Genomic DNA, 25434 nt, shown 5'->3' with positions numbered 1-25434 from the left:
CCCTACATGCAAACCCCAGGTAGTCTTATTTATCGTATGAGGGTAATTTTCAATAATTTCAGTTATTTCTACTGAGTGTTCTAACCATAGACCTTAAAGGAATTTGCTACAAATTAGCCAAAATAATGCACAGTTCCCCATGCTTGCCTGCTTTAGCTCTGTGCACGGCCTGTGCAGGAGACCCATTGCCTGGATGAAGAAACACAGGCCTTGCCCTCAAGACACTTAAAATCCAGGAGCCCCAATTGCGAGAGGAAGGAATTGCATATGTGTGAAGGGACTAGCGTCACATAACTTTGGAAAGCAGCCCCCTTTCTGTGGGACCGTTTCTAATGCTCCTGCAAACCAACGTCCTTGGTCCTGCCCCGGCTTCTCTGCTCCCTCCTAGGCAGCCCAGCACATCCTCCAGCAAATCCCAGCACCTTGTCTGTGGCTGTTACAGACTGTTCCACAGTGGATCTGTGATATGATGAGGTTCCTTTCTCCTGGGGGACTGAGCATTTTGCTGGCTGGGAACATGTCTCTGGTCATCTCCCCAGTCCTAGCATGTGGTTTGGCGCCTTCCAGAGATCCGGGTCTGAGCTGTGCTGCTTCAATGCCTGGATCTTCCATGCCTGGTGGAAAGTTAGGGCCCTCCCCACCCCTACCTCCTTCTCTGTTTTAAACTTGTCCACACCACTCCTCACCATGGAACACACCATAAAGTGTAGCGATTTTGCCTTTTCCCTGTCTCCTCCACTAGAATGTAAACACAGTGAGGGCAGAGGTTTTTGTCTGTCTGATCCCTGATGAACTTCAGTGTCTATGTGGGGGCCTGGAATGTAGAAGATGTCCAAGAAATAGGTTTTGAATAATAACTGAGTGAATGAATGAAAGAACAAATGAATCCACAGGACTGTCCTTGCGGGTTAACTTGACAACATACCCTTTTGCTTCTGAAAATAGGACTGACAGTTTTGTGATGTTCCCAGCTGGATAAGGAACATCTGTCTAAACAGTATTAACATTATCCCATTTTAAATTTCCCCAAACAAGTGGAAAAAAGGTCAGTCATCTTCTGCATCTCACACCCAGTTATGAAAATAAATGGCTTCATCTTGCACCAAAGCAGCCCCACTTCTGTGCCAACCTAAAGGTCATTCCTCTTGCCCAGGAGCAATCCTGGTGATCTGCTCCAAGGAGAAACACCCTTAATGAACTGGGTTGCTTTCTTTAGATACTGTTGACAAATTAACTTTTATTTGCCTCCCAGCTCCCCAAATGTGGTGACACTATCATTCTGGGGAGGCTCTGGCTATTAGGGAAGCTTTTAATGCTTGTTTTCATTACGACGAATTAAAGTGAAACAATAATGGTGGGTAGTCAAAGAGCATCCCAGGCTGTGCAGAGATCTGTGAGGTATCTCCTCCCCCGAGAGGAAGGAGTCAGCTGGTCTCCCTCACTTTCTGCCTAGGCCCTCTGTCTCCCCTCCTGTTCTGCTTATTTTCTTTGTCCCTCCCTATGGCCCTGTCCCATCCCTTGCTTCCTTCCTTTTACACAGAGCCACGCATGATGAAGAAAATGGAATATATTATGACATAGACATTATTACTACTGTTGGAAATACATGCCAATTTGGATAGAGAAAAATACAGAGGTGAATGCTATTAAGTAGGACTTTTTTCTTCTTTAGTGTCTTATAATGTTTTCATAATATAAAATCATAATATGTAAAAATCGGGAAAGATAGTAATTATTTTGTGTGTGGACTGCCTGATTATGGTACAAACAGGGCAAAGTTTGCATTTCCCTTCTTAAGTTCACGCAGTCAGGGAGATACCAAGTTGCAAAATGATGACAATAGTGATACAAACAAGTCACTTGCCCCAGAAGGCACCAGGAGTAGCTAATAATAAGGAAAACAACTTTTTATAGCAGAGGCTGAGTTGATTAACTTGTTTTCCTGCATGAGAGATAAAAAGCTTAAGCTACAATTTATTGAAAATTAATGAAAATGAATTTTGGTGGCACCGGCCAGTAAAGCCAGAATGAAAATAATGTGAGTATACTGCATTAAAACAAATCTTCCTTCTGGGATGCCATTATTTCTCTAGGTCTTGTACTATCACATAGTATAACTTACAGAGGTTTAAATTTGAAAGCATTAATGTTGTGTATTTGTCAGTGGTTCTGATGGTAAATATCCACAGAGGCTTTTATCTTTTATTTATAATTTCTTTTGATGTTTTTTTAGATCAGCTTAGTTAACAATTTTAAATGAGAAGTTATTCCTCTTGAAGCTTTTGTGCTTTGTTTCAAAAGCCTAACCTTGCATTTGTGTTTTAAACAAATGCCTTAGAGCTTCATGTTGCTGAAGATTAAAATCTTTAAATTTTGGTGTGATCATTTATAAAATTCTTTATGTATAATTATGAGACTTACCTAGGGAGATACCCTAGTGCTGTAACCAGTGATGTATTGATAAAGTTTTACTCTAGTTTTGGTCACAATATGCCCATTTTTAGATCAGGTTTTCCCAGAATCTCAATTCTCATGGATATTCTTTCAAATCTGTCCTTAAGGTTTTTTATATTGCATTGAAAACTTTAATTTGTTGTTCACGTGGATTTGGACATCCATTTGAGGAAGTAAGAGCCAGATGGTGGCACATGGTGGTCCTTCAACAGGCCATTCCTGTTACAAAGACCTTGATGAACTGGTTTCCCAGGTAGGTTCCTCATGGATACATGCTGTAGGTTCCTGGACTTAAAGATCACTGGCCTCGCTTTTCTGAAATTACCTCATAGAAGGGATTCCTCTTAACGATTACAAATCCTTAAAAACGTACTTTGTTCCTGGGATCCCTTCCAGTAGTGGTCTCTGTTGTCTCTAACATCAGAAGATTGCTTTCTCCAGAAGATGAATTAGCATGAAACCCACCAGGTCTAGGGACAGGGGCTTTTGTAGCTTCCTCTAGTGAAAGGAAGAACCCAGACTTGCAGTAGCAAGAAAAATGCCTGCTTTTTCATTATGTGGGACATACCAGGCTCCCCACTTTCAGAAGAGGTAGGGGATGAGTGGCCAGGCAGGCGTAGATGTGGATTCCTGCATTAACATGTCTCACCAGCCTTTTGACCTTGGGGAAAGTACTGGCTATACTCTAACTATAGTTTCCACATTGAGGTCATCCCTACCTTAAATTGTTATTTTAAGGATTAAATAAGAAAATACCAAATGGCTGGCATATTCTGAGTGCTCAAAGTAGGTGAGCTCTGTCTGCTTGGGGATACTCATTTCATTGGCACTCTGTCTCAGACCCAATGGGGAATAGAAGCTCAAACCATTTTTGCATAGCTTAGCAGAAATTGCATGGGATTTTAAAAAGTATTTGCAAACTAGAACTTGCATTTCATCTTTTTTTTTTTAATCCGAATTCTGGGACACAAATCCATAAATTCCATAAACGTTCATGCTATGCCTTAGAATTGCTCATTTTATCTGCAAATGGGCTGTCTGAATTGCCTAGTGGCTTGGTGGTGATGCTTTTATTCACCTACCAACTTAAAAGGTCGGGGAGGTATTTGAAATCTATTTTGGCATTCTGCACAGGGAGATTATTTAAATTACATTTTCAAGTGTGTGTGATACCTACATGAAGCCCAAAGCAAGAATTTAAAATGTGTTTTATATTCTTACAAATATATTTTGCTTTATTTTTCATATTAGAGATGGAAAGGCTTATTATTTTTTAAGAACTTAAAAGTAGTGTTTACAAAGTTATATAAATATAAGCTATAGAAAAGGCTCACCATGACCTGTGAATTAAATGAAAGAAAAAAAAGGCTAGAAAGAATACGTACTTCCATTTCAGAGTCTGAAAAAATGATAACTTACACTTGGAATCTAAGACTTGAATATTCTGTTGCAAATATATGAAAGCCATTAGCTGCAACAGAAAAAGAAAGTGGTTTGCCTGAAAACGATTCAAAGGATTGCAACCTTGAAGGACAAAGGCCAACTCCAGCATTTGTAGCAGTGTGAGAGATAAGGAATTGATGAATTGTCAAGAGGAAAAAAGACATAAAAGTAGGATCATAGTATGCTTTTATTGATGGAGATCTGCAAAGAGGGTTTTTTCCCTCTCAATTTTTATGAGTATTATAAGGCAGTGGCTGGAATTATGATGTTCTCAGAGATCTCTGCAGAGTACGCTCCTAGAGAAGAAAGGAGCCTTTGGGGGTCTCTCCTCTCATTTGAACCCCCTTCCTTTCACTTTGGAAAATGTAGCTCCGAGAGGCTAGGCTAGGCTGAGCCAGAACTAAATCCAGGTCTCCTGACTCCACATCATCTCCCTTGCCCATGACACCAAATAAGCTGGTCCTGTATTTTTCTCTGAAAGCAAAGCTTGATGTCTCCATTCTGTAATCCTCAACTTCTCTTCACCCTCTGAAATAAACCAACTTGTTTAATAAAGCAAGAAAATCCCTCTTAATGTGTTCAAGCTCTTACCCTTGCTTCCCTGAGTTTAAAGGTTTAGCACTTGCAGGTTGCATCTCAGTAACAAAGTATCTTCGAAGGGAGTAACTTTTACTGAGTGCAAACACAGCCTTCCATACTTTCATGTAATCTCCAAGAGAAGCCCAGTAGGCAGGCATTCTCAGCTGTCTGTTACAGAGGAAGCAACTGAGGTCCAGAGAGGTTAATAACCCTGCCCAAGCAAGTCAGGGGAAGGAGGGTCGGCACAAAGTCCCCAGGTCAGGACTGGCAGAGTGCAGAGCCCTGGTCATTCGACTCTGCCCCCTCCTGACTCCCACCCCCAAAACCAAGCACACAGGAGGCTGACCTCAGCCGGCTGGCTGGAATGGTTTAAAACGTTTTGGGTTACAATAAATGTGGAGAGAGACACCGAAACTGATTTATCAAGAACATTAGAAAATGAAGTGCTGACATTTCCATGCCATTCAAATAGGGAGTGCTCAGGGACAGGAGAGCATTTGGCAGAAACAGCCTTTTTGCTTCTGATCTCGCCGAGTGCTGCTTTCTCTCTGCCGCTCACAGTGCCCTGCTTTTCTCCATGCTTTGTGCCAGATCTGGGGATGCAGCACTCCACAGTCCAGAGAAGGTCCACAAGGATCGTTTTCGGGACTGCAGAGGCTGGTGAGAGACCATCTAATGCCACCTACCTCCTCTCCTCAAAATTTGGCCATTCTCAGCTAACCAGGTAGAAGACTTTGATCTCAATTAAGTGGGTAGGTTTTGGCAAGAGCAACCCAATCATCCTTCTAGAGTGTGCACAGGCAAATTGGGATGGGACCACCTAACTGTGCCCAGCTTTCCCCCTTGGCTCTTGGAGGGGGGAATCTGGGAAGTTAATAAGTCAGAATCTAATGCCTGGACCTTTTTGATTCCTCAGTGTTTATGTCACGGCTGCTGCAGCAGTGCACAATTTTCCATGCTGGTTCTTTCTGCTCTGTGACTTAAATTAAATTGTCCCCTTATGCTCCCTCCATAATTGTGATACAGTATTTATTCTGTTTGGGCATGGGTAATTAGAGTAAATTCAGAGAGATTTCTCATCCCCTGACAGGGCCTTCTGAAGAATGCCTGATTTTGAGCGATCTATCAATGTAAGGACGTAAGACAGTGCGAGTGTATCTTTTCTATCCATCTAGCCTCAATTATCTAGGCTAAGGCAAGCACATGGCACAAACATGTCCTGTGATGGCCTTTTATCCCTGCTGGTAGAGGAGTGAGGCCTTTTTCAAGTTTTCAAGAGATGCTGTGATATAAATTGTAAATTATGTGTATGTATATCATATACACAGAGTTCCACAGTAGGACCCCGAAGGTTGTTATGGGCTGATGAACAATTAAACCAATACTTGAACAAAGCGGATGTCGGTGAACTGCAAACCCCTCAAAGTCTAGCCTGAATTCATCTGACTTTTGAATCTCCTCATTGCCTGGCACAGTGTCCGACACTTAGGGGATGCTTGGTAGTGGCCTTTTGAATTTCGCATTATTTGAGCCTGGATATTTTCAGCTGAATGAATATGGCTGGTACATTTACAAATCACATAATAGGAGTCCACAAACTATAGCCCATTGCCTAAATCTGGCTACAGCCTGTGTTTGTAAATAAAGTTTTACTGGAACACAACGATGCCCGTTCATATTTCAGACTGTCTGTGTGTGCTTTCAGGATGCAATGGCAGAGTCAAATCACTGTGGTACAAACTGACCCCCAAAACCTATTAATAATCTGGCCCTTTGCACAGTTTGCTGACCTTTGCCGTACAGGAACTGACCCTGAGAACCTCCAATGAATGCAGATCCCTGTGAACCTATGTCCTTGCCTCTTCAATGTGTGTATCTGCACATGACCTTTCATCACCTGCTGGCTTCCCCCTTTGTAAAATGATCACAGGGAGCAATGAAGTCGAGCAGACGCTGACACAGGGCACCGCACTATGTCTGCGCTCACTCGTTGCAGTCCCTCCGATCTTCATTCCTGTCTCCCTCGTCTTGAGCACCCTGTTGAATGCCACTCTCATAGAACCCCTGAACTCAGGGGGATTCCTCTTTTTCTTTTTTTACCACCATTTGCCCTTGACCTGGGAGACCTGGGCCTCATGCCACCAAGAAACTGTGCTTTCTCTGTGAGGAGCAGCAGGACCTGGCTGATGGGGAGCTGCCCCATGTTGGGGTAGCAGGGATACTGGGAGGCCGTGAATCACTGGATTTACACCCCTTCCTGAAAGCTACTGGACTTCTTAGCTTGGCTGTTGTTTAAGATGTTCTTTCTAGTCATGCTCTCAATGTGCTCTGACTCAGTGCAGCCCCACAGCCTCATGATTTCGTCACTGCCTGCTGGGTGTGTTTAAGGCCTGGGCTCCACTGCTCCCCCCTGCCCCAAGCCTGCAGCTAACATCCCACCAATGCTGGGAGACACCTGCCAGGAGAAGAACCCCCTTCAGTCTGGGCAATGACAGATCCTGACCACCTGCTTGGGATCTTAAATAAAGCTTCTCACATTGGTTTCAGGTCTTCTCTGAATAGCAGAGCATCATTAAGCTGTCACTAACCAAAGAACACATCAAGACGCTCAATGTTTGGGGTGAGTAATCTTAGAAGCACACAGCTGTCTCCACCCCGAGGTGCCATCGGGGTTGCCACACCACAGTTGCTTGTGAGTTTGTACAACGAGCAGTCAAGACCTGTAGCCGCTTGATCTGAGGCTCTCCTGCCCAGGAATCCCATAGCTGCTATGGGGAATTACCACTGTTCAAGTTGGTTGGCTTTTTAAATTCAGTGCCCCATTTGCCTGGTTCTCAATGACTACCATCAATGGCTTATTTAGGTAGCCTGTGTGACCCTGAACTTCCCGGGAAGAGACAAGCATTAATACTTGAGGGTTCTGAAATATGCAGGATAATTCTTGGCATTCCTGCAAGCCCAGTGATCAAATGCTGCCTGCACTGCATAAGCAGAATGATTTTAGTGAATTGCCCTGATGTTTTGCAAGGTACTAAAAGGCATGATTTTGAATACTTTTTGCATATCTACCTACTTACAGAATTCATCCTACTAAAATGCTTGTAACAGGACATGTCCTTTATTCAGTGCCAACTGTGTGCTGGTTATAAGTAAGAGCTTTGTAGATATCATATTTAAGCTTCTCCCAGCCCTCTTTAAGACAAAACTGAAGCTCACTGAGTTAAGTAGCTTGTCTCAGCTCAAAACTTTCTCCACTGAAGGCTTATGGAAATCTACGTAAGCAAATGAGATTAATGAAAACATCTCTTATGAAAAATAATTTGGAAGCTACCAAAAGTGGTCATGGCTGGAGACACAAAGTCCACACAGTGCAAACTACGGGAAGAGCTTGCCTGGCAAACTCAATAGTGAAAAGTCCCACTGAAGAGATTATACATGAACTAGGTTAAGTATGTTCCAAGAAACATAAGTTGCCCAGGGCCGTTGGCCAGATTAAAAGAGTATCAGCTTCCCTAGCTCTGTCCTAACATCACGCACCTGCGCAGGCCCGTGGCCCTCTCGGGTCCAAGTCAAGCCTGGAGTACAACGTGGAAATCTGGGGGCAAAATTTGCCACTTGCATTCGAAGTCACGGGCTTCAAGGTGCCTATCTTCATCAAGACTCTTCTTAACGTAGGTAAAATTCTGCACAAGGCCCTCCACGCATTACTGGGGTGGCAATTGGGGAGAGGAACTGGCTTTACCCAGCTCCTGAGTGTTCTCCACAGTTAATGACTTATAGACTTCAGAATATTTTCCAAGGAAAGTTCCACTGATGTTTTAACTTGGCCATTAACATTTTTGTCATGTCACATAATGACTATATAATAGTGTAAATAGAGCCCATTTTCCTGTTTTGCCATGAGATGCAACAGAAACATCTATTTCCCAGCTCAGATTCTGTACATAAAGTAAGCCCTGTGAACTCCTCCTTCTACAGCCCTGGAGCATAATGTTCCAGGGAGTGGTGGGGTGCAAAGGGGAGCAGAGTGTTAAATTTTCAGGATTTTGTGAGTTAATTGAAAGTGGCCACTGTAGCCGTGTTTACAGCACGAAAATCAGCAGACGCTACACCCCTCCCCCAGAGCCAGTTGTTCCAGATGTTCCAGCACAGCACTGGCTGCTGCTGCTGCTGCTCAGGGCTGCCCTTCTTGGGGACTCTCTGCTGGGCCTAGAGGCCTAGGGAAGGGGAGGGGCAGCAAACTTGCTCGTTATTTGCCTGCCTCTGAGGCTGCTGCCCTCTCCTATGTTCCTACATGGAGAAGAGTGGTGGGAAATGTGAATTTCAGCCAAATTAATGACTCTGGGCATTGAGCAAGAGGGGGCATCTTCAAGGTGGCCTTGGAGTTTGGAGCCACTTGATTCATTGTTACATGAGTCCAGAGGGCCCAGAGAGGGAGGTGAAAGTAACAGTTTTCAGCAATACAACTTGAACCTGCCCTTCTGTTTTCTACCGTAAGCTTGTCCTGTGCAGGCAGCAACTGAACTAGGGATTGATTTTAAAGTAAAACTATCCTGTCTTGATTTAAGGTGCCCAAGTCCTCAAATGGTTAAGAACCAGGCGCTGTGCCATGTTTTGGGGATAACAGAGTGAAGGAATTTTCGTGATGATGGAAATGTTCTTTATCTGCGCTGTTCTATGTATGTATCCTATAAATGTGGTTATTGAGTACTTAAAATGTGGCCAGTATGACTGAGAAACTGAATTTTCAATTTTAATTAATCATAATTGAGTGTGAATTTCAATAGCCACATGTGGCTTGTGGCCACTGTATTGGACAGAGCAGCTCCCAGGCTTCAATAACAAAGTTGGGTAACAGCCTTTGTGCCACACGTGTGGGGTTTGCATTCATCATGCTGGACTCCCACAGGCCCACTAAATGTTCCCCAGATCTCCGCCTCCAACGTCACTGACCAGCAAGACCAATACTCATGCCACTAGCAGACATTCCGACACCCCTGCCACTAGACTGAGTACATTAGGTCACCCTGTGTAATCCTCATCCCTCACCTGCAGGGTGGGCGATGATCTCCAACTTACAGGTGAAGAAACAAGGCACAGAGAGGTATAGCCCTTGCCCAAGTCCTCAGAGCCAGAATTCCGACCCAGACACATCTTAGTAAACTCAAAACCACTTTGCTAGACGGATAGATTCTCAGAGAACCCAGAGGACCTTATTTAAAGTGATTTTCCATACTTGTTCTAATAGCATACAAAGAGCGTACATGGTTTTCCCTTCATGGGGTGTTCGTGGGTGTTCAGCCATCTGAGGTTCTTATTTGGGCAAATACCCCTGTGAATATGCACATTAGCATACACATTTGGTTTTACACCATTTGGTGAATTTTATTTCCCAACTGGTGATGTCAGTATCTTTCTGTTTTGCTGTCTGGTTTAAGTCACTACCAGCTGTATCAAAGTAAGTGATTGAATCACTCTTTGTGCTTTTAATTTTTCCATGGTAATGTGGTCTACTGATCAACAAATCCCTGACATATCTCCTCTCCTACTCTGTGTGTTGCGTTTGGTTATGTACTGATTGAAATGGGATGAAAATGGAGATGTAAACCCAAGATTGAACAGGCCTTTTGAAAATATTCCATGGTGTTAAATTACCTATTAATCTACTGTTAGATTACTTTATGTTTGGCTAACAATTCTTTTTGCTTATTAGCATCAAGTGCAAACACTACCATGCAAATTGGAGGTGGGGAGTGGTAGGTATTGAGAATTAACTCCTCTGTAGTGAGACCACCTGCACAAAGCCAGAGCAGCCAGGGCAAAGGGCAGGACCTGCACCAGGCACTTTGCCGCTGAACCCAGAGCTTGCACCTTGCCTCCTGCCTTAGAATGCTGAGGTTGTTTCTTCCCCACTGTGTGCAACGAGCAAACCTGTCTGATTCAACCACAGCAAGCCTCTGGAGGAAACTCTTTGTGCCCAGGGGGTCTGCTGCCCTGATAATACATTTCTTGGCTTCTTGCAAGCTGGCTTCCAGGTTACTTAACCCAGGGCTCAGGGCCCACAGAGTGAAGGGTGCAAGTTACATGAGGCAACAGGGCACTGCCTCAGATCCAACCTCCAGAACACAGACTGGCAGAAATCTAGATCCTTTCAAGGGGAAATGGGAAAGAGAAGTCTTGGCAGTCCAGACAGAAGCTGGTAAGCCATGGGCACTGTTTCTAGAAGCATAGAACCAGAGCAGTGCTGGCTGCTTCGCATCAACTTAGCGCGCTGCCTGGCCTGTAGGAGTCTTCCGAGTCAGGGAGCTCAAGAACTAAGCTCTCATCTTCAGGTCACTTGTTTTTAAAGTTGCTGCTGCACAATTTCAACTTCAAAAGATTCTAAAGTCCAACAAGCTCTTATCAAAGCTAGACAGTATTGGCTGTGAACCTGGCATCATTCTCTCTGCAGCCCAAGTGGATGCTTAGGACAGCTTACAGGAAAAGGTATGTCTCCTATTCATACACAGCTGGGGCTTCTCTAAGGGTGGGCATTGCCTGAGTTCCAGGTAAAGAATGAAAAACATACTGCCTATCATATGAAACCTTATACTCCTGAATACCCACATTATTTCAATTATTTATTATAAGCAAGTCAGCATTTACTTTTCCAAATGCCATCTGAAATTTTTCTCTTCCATACTATGATGATTCCTAAGAGGCAAACAGCTTATTTAGATTAGATATTTTGGACTGGCATATATATTATACATTATTAGTATCCTAAACCTTTAGTCCTAGCAGATTAAAAGATCTATCAATTCATTCAAAATATAGGTACGGTGTGAATTCAAGGCCGGAGAGGTGAGTGCTGACCAGCAAGTGTATGGTGAAGGTGGGGATGCCGTCAAGTCGAGCATCAAAGTAATCTGTGACTGCTCAGAGCTTGCGATGTCCTTGGACCACAGCCTGTTTACAGACATGCTGGCTTAAGTCTCCTTACGGATTTGGGCTTTAGGGGGCTACCAATGGACCCTCAGTGTGATGGGCCTGCAGAGCTTGCTAAGATAAGGGTAAACATACATACCCTTCCCGGTGGGCCTCTCCTTTTTCCAACTCCTGAATGACCCCCAAGAGCACTTTGATGGTTTCTTGGCTCGAGCTAATCAAGTTCTCCATCATCTGAAGCTGTGCTTTGAGGTCGACCACTTCCGTATGAGGCACGATTTGTTGGCATTCTTCCCCTGCAGCCGCGGCCGTTGGACTGGACTGGCCCCCAGGCCCTGGCAGGGCTTCAGTCTGCACGGGCTGTTCGCTGCATTCAGGGGACATGCACTGCCTGCGGGGCGAGCAGGCCAGAGCGGGGTCCGCGGGGGCCTGGAGCCCATTGACGTGTGTGGCTCTCCGTGGCTCCTCATCCACTGGGCACAGTGACCACTGGCTCAGAGAGGCAGAGTTTGACAAGCCAGGCTCTGGGGCCCTGGCACTGGGGGCAGGTGCATAGACGGTGGCGACCTCCGTTTTAAACACCCTCCCGAGGGCGGGCGGAGCGTGCTCCTCAGAGTCCGGCGTCCCCGGGTCCTGCTTTGCCGTCCCCTGCAGCTGGTGGTCAGGCCCCTCGCGGTGAGGCTGGGTGGCGTTCGGAAGAGGAGCTTCTCCGTAACTGAGCAGGTCGTGGCTGTGACAGGGCTCTGCACAGTTGACGCCCAACGGCTGCTCCACCGCGTTCATGTGTTCGTTAGAGTGGAAGACCAAGGCCGTGGTCTTGTGCACCCGCCCTGCGCCGCACGGCCGGGCCTCCTCCAGGTGTCCGCCTGAGCTCTTCTCTTTAGCGTCCACTAGGAATCCATTGTTTTGGCTTTTAAAGGAATCCGCGCCTGGGAGGCTTTTGAGGGTCCCGTTTTTGAGGTCCATCGGGAACTCTGGTAACACTTCTTAAGGTCGGGCGAGGTCTGCACGCCTGTGCTCTTGGTGACGTTGGGAATAGACCTGCGTGCAGGTACCGTCATGTACTTGCGGTAGGCCGCTCTGCAGGACGCGGGCTTGGCCTCCCGCTTGTCCCCCTGCTGTCCCGAGGAGAGCTGCGAGTCCCTCTGCTCGTTCTGTGCCTCGCAGATATCCTTAAACCGCACCTGCAGGGCTTTGTTGCGTTTTTTAATCTGCCGGTTGGGATCCAGGGCGTATTTCATCTCCAGGGCCAGGCAGGCGGCAGGTTCCACTTCGCTCTCCGATGCTGCGAGTATGCATTTGCCACTGTCCTTAGTGACCATGGTTCCTGCATCAGAAACAGCAAGAGAGGGGTTAGCGGGACCGAAACACACAGGCAGACACGGGCGCACAAGCTTCCAGCCCACAGCCGGCCTGCCTGCCTCCTAATTATTTGTAAACAGGTGAGGTTGGCCTTTACCTTAAGGAAAATCACACAGGTGGAGCGTTGCTGGCAGGCACAGCTTGAAATGCTTCTCAGATATTAAAGTCTGCTTGCTTTTCCAGGTGGGATACACTCATTTTTTTTCTTTTGATAGTAATGCATGTTTCCCCATTAGACAAACCTGTTTTACTACATTCATCAGGAAACCCAACGATGCTGCCTCTTCTGCTTTGCAAATTATCTTTTCACACTGTCTCCACTTTACAGGCAGATGGTTTACCAAATGCAACTTATTTGGTTTGGGTTTTTACTATTTTTTGAGGATGACGTGATTAATCTATTATTGGAACCTAGGAAAACTGCTGTTTTAAAGATTTACTGACAATTCTAGGTCCTGAGCAGATTAAGTGTGGAGAGCGTTACGATGAGGAACTGAAATAAATATATTTACGTTAGTCATCATGGATTCTGTGGGAGAGCCAGCCACGCTCCCCTGTGGGAACACCACAGATAAACCGTGGAAGGTGCTTTGCTTCTAAGGGGTTAACACAGCCACAGGAAGAACCTGGGTTTCCCTGCATCTACAGAGGCAGCCTTAGCAACTCTTTTCTTTGATTCCATGGAGAGCAGTCCTAGAAAATAATTTTTTAAAAAAATAAAAGAAATTACTCATTCTAGAACCAAGTTTTGTGTTTTGATCACAACCTCTGAAAATGAAAACAATGGTGGTTGTTGCAGTACTTAAATCCTGAAAGAAAATAAAATCATGAGGCTTTATGTTAATCATGCAAATTCATCCTAGGCTGAATTATTAAATGCAGCTAAAAAGATGCAGGTGGCCAATGATTCCTCTTGGGGAATACCAGTGGGGTAAAATGCCTTCACTTTATTAGGCAGATTCACAGCTGTTTACCGCACATGGAAGAACTTACGTGATGGTTGCACTTAAAGCAAGAAAATGCAGTTAAGTATGTTGTTTGTGAGCTATCTTTCACTATTTTCCCTTGCCTTTGAGAAGGAAATAGCCAGATGGGAGGAACCAAGGAGGTGCAGGGCCTCAGTGGCTGCAGCCAAGTGCCCAGAGATGCAAAGTGAAGGACATGAGCCAGCAAGAGCTGCACACGGATGGGCTCAGGCCACATGGCCCAGCCCAACCGCGGACAGACCTTGCGCTCTGTCCTGGGGGGAGCCTGAGAACCCAGCCCAGGGATCTGCAGCCGCAGTTCTTGAGAAAAGCCACTAGAACTGTGACACTCGTGGCGTAGTCACCACTTTCGGGGCCAGATGCTCTGCTAGTACACATAGATATAACACCTTGCTTACAGAGGGCTCTGAAGGTCAGTGCTACACTTCCCATTTCAAGGAGAAACTGGGGTTCAGAAAGGTTATGTCACTTGTTCAAAGGCATGTAGCATGAAGCACAGGCAGGAGCAGGACCTCTGAATCCACCCTGTTTCTAGTAGATCCTGGTGTCCAGTTGTGGCTCAGTAAAGGTGATAAACTTCACAGCCCCCGCCTGAGAGTGAGTTACAGGACTAGCCCTCGCTGCAGTCCAGAGACTTTGCTAAACTGACCTCTGCATCTCAGGCCTGCGTGGGCCTGCCACCTTGCAGACCTCCTCCAGTGTTTACTAAACGAGAGGCTGAAAGATCAAGTTCTTCATACATTATGCCATGAACAACTAATTGGTAATCATATTTGAGGACAACAAACAATAATCTCTGCAGCATTTGATTTAGATTAGACCAAGGTTTCTCAACCACAGCACTACCGATATTTTAGGATGGATCCTTCGTTGTCAGAGAGGGTCTCCTGTGCAGTACAGAATGGTCTGCAGCATCCCTGGCTTCACCCCACTAGACAGAAGGAGCACTGTCCCCTCCCAGGGTGACAACTAGAGATGCCAGACAAGCCTGCTGGGCAGAGTGGCCCCTGGCTGAGAACCGCTATAGTAGCCTTTAAACCCTGGATGCCTAAGGTTCCTGTTCAGTTATCCCAGAGTGTGTCCTGAAAGGCAAGGCTTGTGTGGAAAGCAGAGGAAGTCTTTGGTGGTTTACTAGGTGCTGGGGATATCTGGAACCTCTGCAATTTGAAACTCGAGAAACTAGGCAGTTTTAGAGAGGAGGGAAAAGGACAGAAACAGGCTGGAGACGCATCACTATCCTGGCTCTGCTTTAGGGAGGGCTGGATTGTCCGGGGGAGGTAGGGCAGGGCATGCCTGCTCAAGAGAGATCATAGGTAACTTTTAGAGATACTTGTCCCAGCAAGTTAAACAGATGCACACAGAGAACCCGGTGTGGGGGGTCAGTATGGGTGACAGTAGGGGTATAATAAGAAAATTAAATCTTAACCCTCACTCTTATCTCATATTCATTCTTTAACTGCTTTTGTTGTCCAGGTCTGTCAGAATGTATTGTGCCGTCATTTTGCAGAAGACCTTCATACCAGGGAAAATTTGAAAGAGAGAGCATTTGTACAAAAAGCAATTTACTAGTAATTTTTCAGCCTTTTCCCTGCCACTTCTGAAAAATGTGTGTCTGAATAAGTTTGTCCTACCATGCTATTCATCATCGCAATTTGCCAGGAACTGCACTGAAATAATTTTCTTACATCAGTCTGCTGGTGTAAGAGAGATTCTGAGTCTGGGACCCCACCATCAAACTGATAAAACAAATCAAAAGAATTAATTGCCAGTGGCAAAATAATAAAAAATTCTGAGCTCTTCTGTTTTATAGAGACTTGCTAAGTATATAAAAATCATTTCCTTATTAGTAAAAATGATGGTGATACTTAAAATCAGTTTAGATTATTGTTGCTGACTTTTTTTTTTTTTTTTTTTTAAGTAGTAGTAATGGAGTTGTCCTGATTCCTTGATAGGGAAAACACCAAGGAAATTCTGCAGTTGATTTATTTTGGCCTCGGATGAGGTTATGAGTTGCTTCTGATGGCCAGATGACATTTTCTAAAGCTTTCAAGTGGAATTTTCCTGGACATTAAGAATTACTAAGGTGGACACATCTTTCCAGGGTATTCATTTACTATTTACTGGAGGAAGGGGTCAAGCTTATAGTGATTTTATGATTTTATCATGAAAGTAAATGGGACATTCTACAGAAATCTGTCCACGAGACAAGTGGAAGCTTCCTGTGCACTGCTTCATCCAGCATTCCTTCTTGCATTTCTTCAGCAAATGAATGTACATGTAACAGTGTTACATTAACATTCAGCATATAGTTTTGTACTTATCTGTCCTAACCAAATGTCAGCGTTCCCTTATGCACTCCACTTGCATTTTCTCATTTAACCCTCAGAATAGCCTTATAGGGGAGGCGCTATTGATAGTCTCATACTGCACATTGAGAAACTGAGGCACACGATTTTTTTTTTGTTTGTTTGGGTGACTTCCTCTGTCACACAGATAGTAGGCTATACCTGTTGAAATGGCTAGATCTGTTTGAAACCCATGTACTAAACCACTACCCCTACTCAGGAAAATCTGTAACTTGAAGTGACCCATGGTGAACTTCAAAATGCATCAGACAAGTGAAGCTCATATGAGCAATTTCCTTGGGCTGTTCCCACAACGTGTCTGGGTGCAGGTTATGCACAGACCCGTAGGTCAGTCCCAGGAGCATACCTGGCCCTGGAGCACAGACCAGGCGAGGGTTGCTTTAAATACTGGACGGAGCATGAAACCAAAATGGCATTGTTAACAGTTTGCCTTGGCTAAGTCACCCCAGAGAACTGTGGCCTCTAGTTCTTGGGCTTAATTTAATCTCTTGGCTCTGAAGCAGCAGGAGTTCATGAAGTTTATTTTTCTTAAGAAAACTGTGTTTTAGAATTCACTAGACTATGCTGTCTTGAGGTGAAAATGGCTAGTCATGGTTGTGCTTGTCTGGCGCATGGAGAGCTAGATGTCAAGGAGCTGTTTGGAATATAAATGTCTTAATTACCTTTGAATTAAATTTCACAATCAAATGTGAGTTGTAAATATATAAACCCAGTATTTTTAGATTAGTGATGTAGAGTCATCTCTGCGTGCTGCTTTAAATTAATAGTTTATATAAAAATGTTCACTTCAACTAAAGGAGTAAAAATGGAACCAACTAAATGCCCAATGATAGGTAAACAGTTATGGAAATGATGGTGCACATTTGCTCAGCGTGGCTATTAAAGTGATAATTATAAAGATTATTTAGTATCATAGAAAAACACTTATGAAATAATGTTAAATGAAACAAAGCAGCCTACAAATTATACTGGAAAAAATGGTCGTTGTTGTGGTATTAAGGTAGTACATTTTTGGAGATTTATTTTTCTTTATGTTTTCCAATTTTGGGGAAGTGAAGGGAGATGCAATGTTGTTACATTTTGCCAAATAAAAAAAATACATGGTAAAGCCAGTTCACACCTTAAACAGGCCTTTGGAATGCAGAAACACTTGTATTGGTATAAGAAAACCCAGAAATGATTAGATTTGGGTATAAGCAGTATGCCCAAAGTCGTCTTTTATTGTATTGAGGAAGTCCTGAATAAAGAAGGAAAATGAATTTCAAAATAATGAATAGGTATTTACATCTACATGCATACACATGTATGTAGATTTGTATACATTAATATATATCTAGAGAGAGTGCCTAGCAGAAGATATGCCAATATTCGAGAAGACGTACTAGTAGGAAGTGGCCTTCTGTTTTAATGAGAAAATGGATTTGACTGATAGTCTGCATTTATAGTCTGAAGGAAACTTTGTGGGGTGTCATCCACTGACAAGAGAGACTCTCCACTGGATTCTGTCCATTGTTAAATGTCTGTGCTGATTTGCGGGTTTCTGATTGGCCCTGTGCTGTGACTGGTACGGTACGATGCGTTGGGCTGGCAGTGGCACTGGTGGGTCGGACAGCCTGGCCGAGACACCTCCCAGGGTCCAGCAGTCCCTGCACATAGCAGAAAAAGCTGGGCAAGCAGTCCGATGAGAATGGCAAGGCAGTTGTGAAATTACTGGTTTTAATAGTGGCTTTCCCACTGTTGAGACACCTTGGAGTCAAAGATGCTGGCTGGAATTCAAGATTAATTGGGTCAGCATTTTATTCCATATGCTGAGGGAATGCCTGAGCATGAGGCCACTCAGAATGGGTGGTGGTGCACACGAACATGCCGTTCCTTAACGTGCAGCTTCCCGGTCAAGGGAAAGGAGAGTAAACAGAACCTCACTGATGAATTCATTTATGTTGTGGGATAGTTAGAGACCTCCTTTACAAGCACCAATTAATTCTTCAAAAATGGAAGTCCCTCTTTCCTCAAGGCAAAGCTAACTGCTATAGATTTTGGTCTGTGTCTGAGATTCATTATCCAGTTTAATTTCCTTTATACACTGAAATGTTATTTTTCTAGACATTTGTTCTCTTCTTCGGAGGTCACTGATTAAAAGGACAAAAAGGGGTAACGGGATGAATTCAGACGCCTTGCTGCCATGGAGTAGTGAGGGAGGAACGGCTCCCGTTACAGAGCTGTGTCACCTCGCAGGAGACACACGATCATGCCCCCCCCTTTGATTTGGGGAATATTGCAGTGACACCTCTGCCATTAAGAACTGATGACCGCCCAGTCTCGCGTCGGGGAAAGGGGCCCTCATGCAGCTTCAATGCAGGTTTTGAGGCAGAAGAAAAATGATCTTAGGTGCGGCCCCATCTCATTCATAGCTGTGATTTTAGGAAACAAATTCAACCAACAAAATCCTATGGTCAGTTACTTCAGCCACATAATGTAAACCACTGTTGCCACATAGGCTCACAGCCTGCTTCTGAGGAGTAGGGACATGGGGTGAACCTCCAGTTCAAGCTTTGGTTTGGTGTTGAGGTTTAGAAGAACCAGAAAATACCCCTCCTAAATGAACCAGACTTTCCTCTTCATTTCTGCTTCGCTATTTACTCAGCTCTTTGATTTTCAGTTTCTACTGACATTAACCTTTGCTCATCCTCTGTCCAAATGGAATCTAAGTTAGTAGTAATGAATTACCAAAATTTTATGATGTTGGCGAAAATCAACTGGAAAAAATGCCTCCTCCAAGTGAGACATTATGTCAATGCAAAAAATTAACTTTATTTGTAGCAGTTAGCTTTGCTAACTAATAATGGCCAAAAAGAGTTCAGTAAAATTGGTTCCAACAACTCAACACCAAATCATCTGGTGTTTCCTTGGTTTGGCCAAACCCTAAACTTTGCACGGTTTTGGGTTCACTGCAGAGGTAGCAAAGCCAAGAAAAAAGGGAGAAATGAGCCTTTCTTGTAATTAGCTTCTATTTATAAGCTGACTTCAAATCGTAGAGGAAGTATCCTGCCCGAGGAGCCCACATACACAATCCTAACAAAAGCCCGCAGAGAGAGAGAGTGACTGTGACCTTCCTATCCTGCGTACATTTTGCTGTCCATGGTCTAGTGTCAAAAGACTGTTTTTGAATTTGTGAGCCTTTCTTCTGATTCATGGGCTAAACATGACACAGGGATGGTTTAATCTGGAGTGAAACAAAGGACATGAATTCAGACTCACAGCATAAAGTGGAGGTGCCTTTTCTCTCCTTCCATGTCAGCTGAGGGTGAGGAGGGGAACCTCTGGAGTAGTTCGTCACCCCAAAGAGAGGTGTTGTCAGACTAAAGTCACGGTCATCAGAAGGAATGTGTATAGTTAACTGCTTGAGATGGGGAAACTGAGGGAGTGCTTTGAGCAGAGTGACTGACACTCATTGCAGGTGTGCCCAGGGCGAGGTTTTAGCATTCAGGACTGAAAATGTCATTCTTGGGGGGAGAAGAGAAAACAAACAATATGTGTACCTTGTGTACTTTATGCTATGACACCCAAATAGCTGTCACATTTTATTCCTTAAAATAAATTCTATCTCTCGTCAATCCTGGTGTTATTTTCTCTTCTGCCAGGTTAGTTGGTTAATTCTTCTCTTGACCAACAGCTCTTATGAACTTCTGTCTAAAACATGAAGCCACATCCTTCCTTCACAAAGCTCCATTCTGATGTCTTTAAATGTTTATCTCCTTGGGCATGAAAAGCTTAGCAGTGTCTGTGGCAGCCTGGGGGAGGACTTGGTGGTCTTCCTGGGAGGTGGCCTGACACAGTGTACTGGCCTGAGGCCCAAGGGTTGTCTAGATTAACTCAGAATCACAGCTATGGTGCTTGCTTCAGCTGAGCTTGGAGCAAAAGGTACCCAGTGTGAGAGGCAGAAGTGGACTTGGCTTCCAGTGGGGTCAAGAGACCCATCCCTAATTTAGCACCATGGAATGTTCCAGTACTTGTGTTCTGAGGGTGCCCCAACAGGTGTTGTCAGCAGTGCTTGCTTCATTCACTAGTTTAATGCCCCATATTCAGTCATCACCAGGCCCTGGGGATTTTTGTCTTTTTTTCCTGTTGCTTCTCTTGTTGACTTCTTCCCTTTCAGTCACCTGTTCTTGCCCCGATCTTGGTCTTCTTAACTCTCCTTCCCCACCCTGCAGGCCCTGCTAGTGCAGGTTCCATGTGCTCACATCTCTCCTCTCTGCAGATGCCTGCGTTAGTACGTTCCAGTTTGGTAGCACTTCCAAACAACAAGTCTTTTTTTTAAGGTCTTCTGTAATTTTTCCCACCCTGCTTATCTCTCTAGATTTCTCGTGGCTATTCATACATCCTCCATCTGCTGAAGTTAAGCCACTCCCCAGACTGTTTCTAGAACACACTACAGGCAGTCCCTACTTTGTGTCTTTGCTTCCATTGGTTCACTTTCCAGGACTGTACCCTAATACTCTTCTCCCATGGAGAGTCTCTTTTTGGTGATCCAAAGCTAGTCTTGCCTTCTCTGGCCTCTCCCGTCCTCAGCTGCTACCTTCATTGACTCAATGTTCAGCAACTACATGTCTAGGGTGACCCAGGAACCACACCAGATGCTGGGCAAACAGAGGAACACAAGGCACAGCCCTCAGCAAGGTCTGGTCCAGCAGGGAAGAGATGCATTGACAGATGACACCTACCCACTGTGTGCAGGGCCATGGTGGCGGTAGGGTGCTCCCAGGGAGTCATCTGGGAGACACACAAGAGCAGGGCTAAATGATTGTGTCATTTTGCTTTACTGTGTGCCAGTTCTCTCTCCTTAACACAGATATAAGTGTTCTGTGGACTAGGCTCCTCAAAGCACCTCCTCTCTCCTGTGGTCTGGTAGGTGTCAGTACTTGCTTATTGGTTTTTAAGAATATTATGATACACATCACTATCCTTGCAGCTTACCCATGATAAGACCTCACCCATGACATGTCAAGAAGGCTTAGGATGAGTGTACAGTATTAGTGGCTTTCAGGCATTCTTCCTATCTTATCTGGACCCTCAGATTAGGCAAAACATGGCTACATTCTGAAACATGGGTAGGAATTAGAGGAGTGGGAAGAAGAATGGGTAGAGTTTAAGCATATCCAGAGATTTTTATCTTCTGAATGTTGGCATAACTGTCCTGAGTTAGGTTGTCGTACACATATTTTCTGTGCTGATGGGAGAGAAGGAGATGGCACACACACTCACAAAAATGAGTAGATGGTACAGAAAATGGTGCATGTTTTATATTTAATCATGAAATATAGCAAGGCTCTTAACTACATATCTGATGTAGAAAATGGAATTTGATAGGAATTATCAGTAGGTTGGTTTTTATATTATCCAACTTTCTTCTTGGGAGAAGGATGTGGTAGTGGAAAATAAGTTAAGAACTTAATTCAAAAATCTCAATAGCTGGAATAACATAAAAATTTTAGAGTGTGGCCTCTTCCCTAACCTCAGCCTTCTAATCTGCTGTAGGGGAGAAAAAAGCCGTGGAGGGTCTGGGGCACACCAGTGGGTCTGGTTTCTTCAGAGGGGCACAGAGGTTTGAATGAAATGACTTTATCTTTGAATTGACAATACTGAATGTAAAATTATACTCAATAAGTAAAATCAGTACTAAGAAATAGAAACACTAATGTCCGTTAAGTTGAACATGGACAGGAAGGGAAAGGAAAAGGAGAAGATATATATATAGAGAGAGAATGGGAGGGGAACACACCCTGCTAGATAGACATGCGAACACACGTGCATGCACACATGTGACACACAGAGGAGAGGGAGGGGTGATGCTCAGGAGTGCCAGTCCAGTCCTGACTGGGTGACATACTGCTGGCTGTTCACTTGAGTCTCGAGGCAGATGCAGTTTTGATGGCCTTGAGCCACTGCTGTCAACTTTTTGGCTGCTCTTTAAGGGCCAGCTGCAGCAACCCCTTCTCCCATCCAGAATGGAACATGACATTTCATCCAGGGGCAAAAGTACTATCAAAGCGAGGGCAGGACATGGCACAGCTCCATGCTCTATGGAGCTCCCAACACATAACAAGCTCCAGTGTTCCACTGAAGGGTTGTATTCCTGCGGTTGCCTCTATTTTTTAATCTCCCCAGCACCTCCTTGGCACAGATTTCCCGTCACTTCACAAGGAAAGGGAGACAGGCAGCAGTGGCATGAGACCGTGCAGTTCATGAGTAGAAGTTGACATCGTAGTGAGCAAACAATACTGAAGATCTATGAAATGGTTCTCTGCAGACTTCAGTATCCTAAAAATATGTTTAAAAAGGAAAACATAAATCTTTCCAAAACCTCAAATGACCCCTCTATGCTTTGGCCTTCTTGAAGCTTTGGAGGACGGCACAGATGTTGATGAAGTGGAAGCTTTTACAAGTTTTTTGTTGTTTTGTTTTTGTCCATGTGTTTTTAAAGAAAGTGTTTCCTGACATGTAGGAGAAGAAGATCCAGGGTGTGGCTGTCCTCCCACAGGCAGGAAGAAAACATGCATTTTCCTTAAGGGCTCTGTCCCTCTGCCTGCCTCTGTAGAACACCACACTTGTAGGCCAGGAAGTTAATCCATTAAAAAAGAAAAAGGGGCCGGGCGCAGTGGCTCACGCCTGTAATCCCAGCACTCTGGGAGGCCAAGGCGGGCGGATTGTTTGAGCTTAGGAGTTCGAAACCAGACTGAGCAAGAGCGAGACCCCGTCTCTACTAAAAATAGAAAGAAATTAATTGGACAACTAAAAATATATAGAGAAATTAGCCGGGCATGGTGGCACATGCCTGTAGTCCCAGCTGCTTGGGAGGCTGAGGCAGGAGGATCGCTTGAGCCCAGGAGTTTGAGGTTGCTGTGAGCTAGGCTGACGCCACGGCACTCACTCTAGCCCGGGCAAAAGAGTGAGACTCTGTCTCAAAAAAAAAAAAAAGAAAAGAAAAAGGTAAATCAGAATTTCTGGGGGATGGAGACTGTGTGGTAGGTTTAAAAAAAAAAAAACAAAAGAACAACAAACTCCTTAGGTAATTTTAATAATGCATCCAGAATAAAGAACATTGGCCTACATATTTTGTTTCATTTATTTATCTTCTTCACTCCTTTAGTCTCTTATATATTTCCTGCTGTATCCACAAAGCTTAGAGCAGCATGTGGAACATGAGAGGTACCCAAACATGATTATTCAATGAAGGGATGGATGAATGAATGGCTCAGAGGAGGAGGGAACACTGGCCCCTTCCATTTTTTGTAGAACGAAGCTGGAACCGAGCCAGGTATTGGGACAGACACCAACAGAGCTGAGTCTGCACTCCGTGGCCTGGCTTGGTCTTCCTTGTGCGTCAGCAGTCAAGGTGGATTCATATTCCATAGACGGGAAAAACTAGTGACCAGTTATTGTCACTATTTAAAATACAGGACTTGGACAACATCAACTGATTACAGGATGGCAAATTTGAAATAAATTGTCAGTGAGCAGGCCCACAGCAGGAATAGGCCATAAAGCTTTGTGTTTTGGGGTTTTTTTTGTTTGTTTGTTTGTTTGTTTTTGATGTTTCTGGTTGGAGATGGAAAACATCTAGAATTCCATCCCTTTGTAGGAATTCCACTGCTAGGGACAGCTCTTTTCAGCTGTGGCTCTGGGTGTGAGACCGGTCACTAGTACACTGCCAATCTTTTCAGTGAGGGGCTTGGTGTTGGATTTCATAAACTAGTGGGGTAAGGGCTCAAGGTCACCCACTGAGCACTCTTACATCTGCAATGTTTTCTTGACACAGAACTCCTGGCTACAGTCCTTAAGAACTGGGGTTCAGAGACCAGCTGCTTGGTTTTGAGTTCTGGCCCTTCTGCTCATTAGCCCAGAATCCCGAGCAAGTGATACAACCTGGGAGAGTGAAGATAACACTAAGAGGTCACACTTATTTAGCACACACCATGGGTTAGGTACTATTCGGCACCTTACATGTGCTCGAACATTTCATTCTCCAAACAGCCTCTGAAGGAGAGATGACCATTTTTAATAAAGATGGGGAAACTGAGGCACACGTAGTGGAGTCCAGTGCCCGCAGGCACACAGACAGTTACAGGCAGAGCTGAGAGTGTACACGAGGACAGTCTGGCGTGGAGCCTGTGCTGTCACTGCCACTCTGGGCTCCTTTGTGGGCCAGGATCACGGATTAGGTGGCTGGTTCCCAGGAAGCTCTTGGTATATGGCCCTGGATGTGGACAAGGACAACACTCTTAGGAGCATGTTGTGCATGTGGATGACACCAACTATGTTACTGGAGAGACACAAGCTTGAGGACCACCACCAAAAGGCTCATCCTTGAATAGCTGATTAAAAACTCAATGATTGTGCTAGATTTTTACCTTAAAGCTGCATGTGCCAGTGGCCACTCTCATTGAGTCTTTCCATCACAGAGTTAGAATTGATGCTTCCATGTAGAATTTAAGTGATGACTAGGAATGAGCCGAGTCCAGAGTCCTATCTGCCACTCACTCAGCAGTGGATCCTGCCCCGTGGAGGGCAGGTGTCAACGCTGCCAAGTGCGACCGGGCGCTGTTTTTGTGGATCCAGCGTTCCAACGATATGCTACATCCCATCATTCAGCCTAACTCTGGGTACGTTTGCCACTCGCAATGGACATAGTAAATAAAGAAGAGATATAGATATACGTAGAGGAGAGTTAATATTATATACAGAGATAAATATAAATAGAACAAAACAAACTGAGGACGTAAACTATTTTAGTGAACCCATTGGACTAACGACTGCCATTAAAACAAAAACAAAGAATAAATAACTGAGAAAAGCAGTTATCACTGGGCTCTTAAATGGCCAGAGAAGTCAAATGAAAAATGGGGTTCGAAAGTGAGAAACTTATCATTTTCAGCATTTCTTTAATTTCACACTCTCTACAATGCATGTGGAGAACACCAGGAACTCTCTTGGGACTGAACCCTGGCCACATTGTCCAAGCTCTGGGAGCCCCAAGAGCACAAGTAAGTGGACAGTGGTTGTTTCTGCCATGTGATTTCAAGAGGGAAAAAAATTTTTAAAAACTTTATGCACCACAATGGTGTCTATTAAAAAAAATGATAAACTGATGGGTCTGGCACAGAGATCAATTAAGTTGATGTCATGATGCCCGATTGCGAGGTGGGGTCAAGGCTGAGAGATCTTGGGTTGTCTCCAGCCAGCCCAGTGAACTCCCTAGTTTTCTGGTGAAGGTCTAGTGAAAATTCCTCTGAACCCCAAACGTCAGCATTGGGGGTATG

The 25434-nt window shown here is 44.5% G+C and overlaps 2 protein-coding genes across 2 annotated transcripts in view; one reads left to right on the top strand and one right to left on the bottom strand.

The window, feature by feature from the left end:
• The window catches only part of DOCK1 (dedicator of cytokinesis 1), a 484728-nt gene that overhangs the window by 221608 nt on the left and 237686 nt on the right, over positions 1-25434 (top strand). The gene's annotated exons all lie outside the window — the stretch shown is intronic.
• The window catches only part of FAM196A (family with sequence similarity 196, member A), a 60481-nt gene that overhangs the window by 25552 nt on the left and 9495 nt on the right, over positions 1-25434 (bottom strand). Inside the window, 2 exon segments of the mRNA XM_012655363.1 lie at positions 11543-12377; positions 12380-12730. Coding sequence (XP_012510817.1) covers positions 11543-12377; positions 12380-12725 — 1181 coding nt within the window. The 5' untranslated portion in view covers positions 12726-12730.

The sequence above is a fragment of the Propithecus coquereli genome, unplaced genomic scaffold (assembly GCF_000956105.1).
Source record: "Propithecus coquereli isolate 6110/MARCELLA unplaced genomic scaffold, Pcoq_1.0 Scaffold473, whole genome shotgun sequence".
NCBI classification, from domain to species: domain Eukaryota; kingdom Metazoa; phylum Chordata; class Mammalia; order Primates; family Indriidae; genus Propithecus; species Propithecus coquereli.
This window is presented reverse-complemented; position numbering and strand designations above follow the sequence as displayed.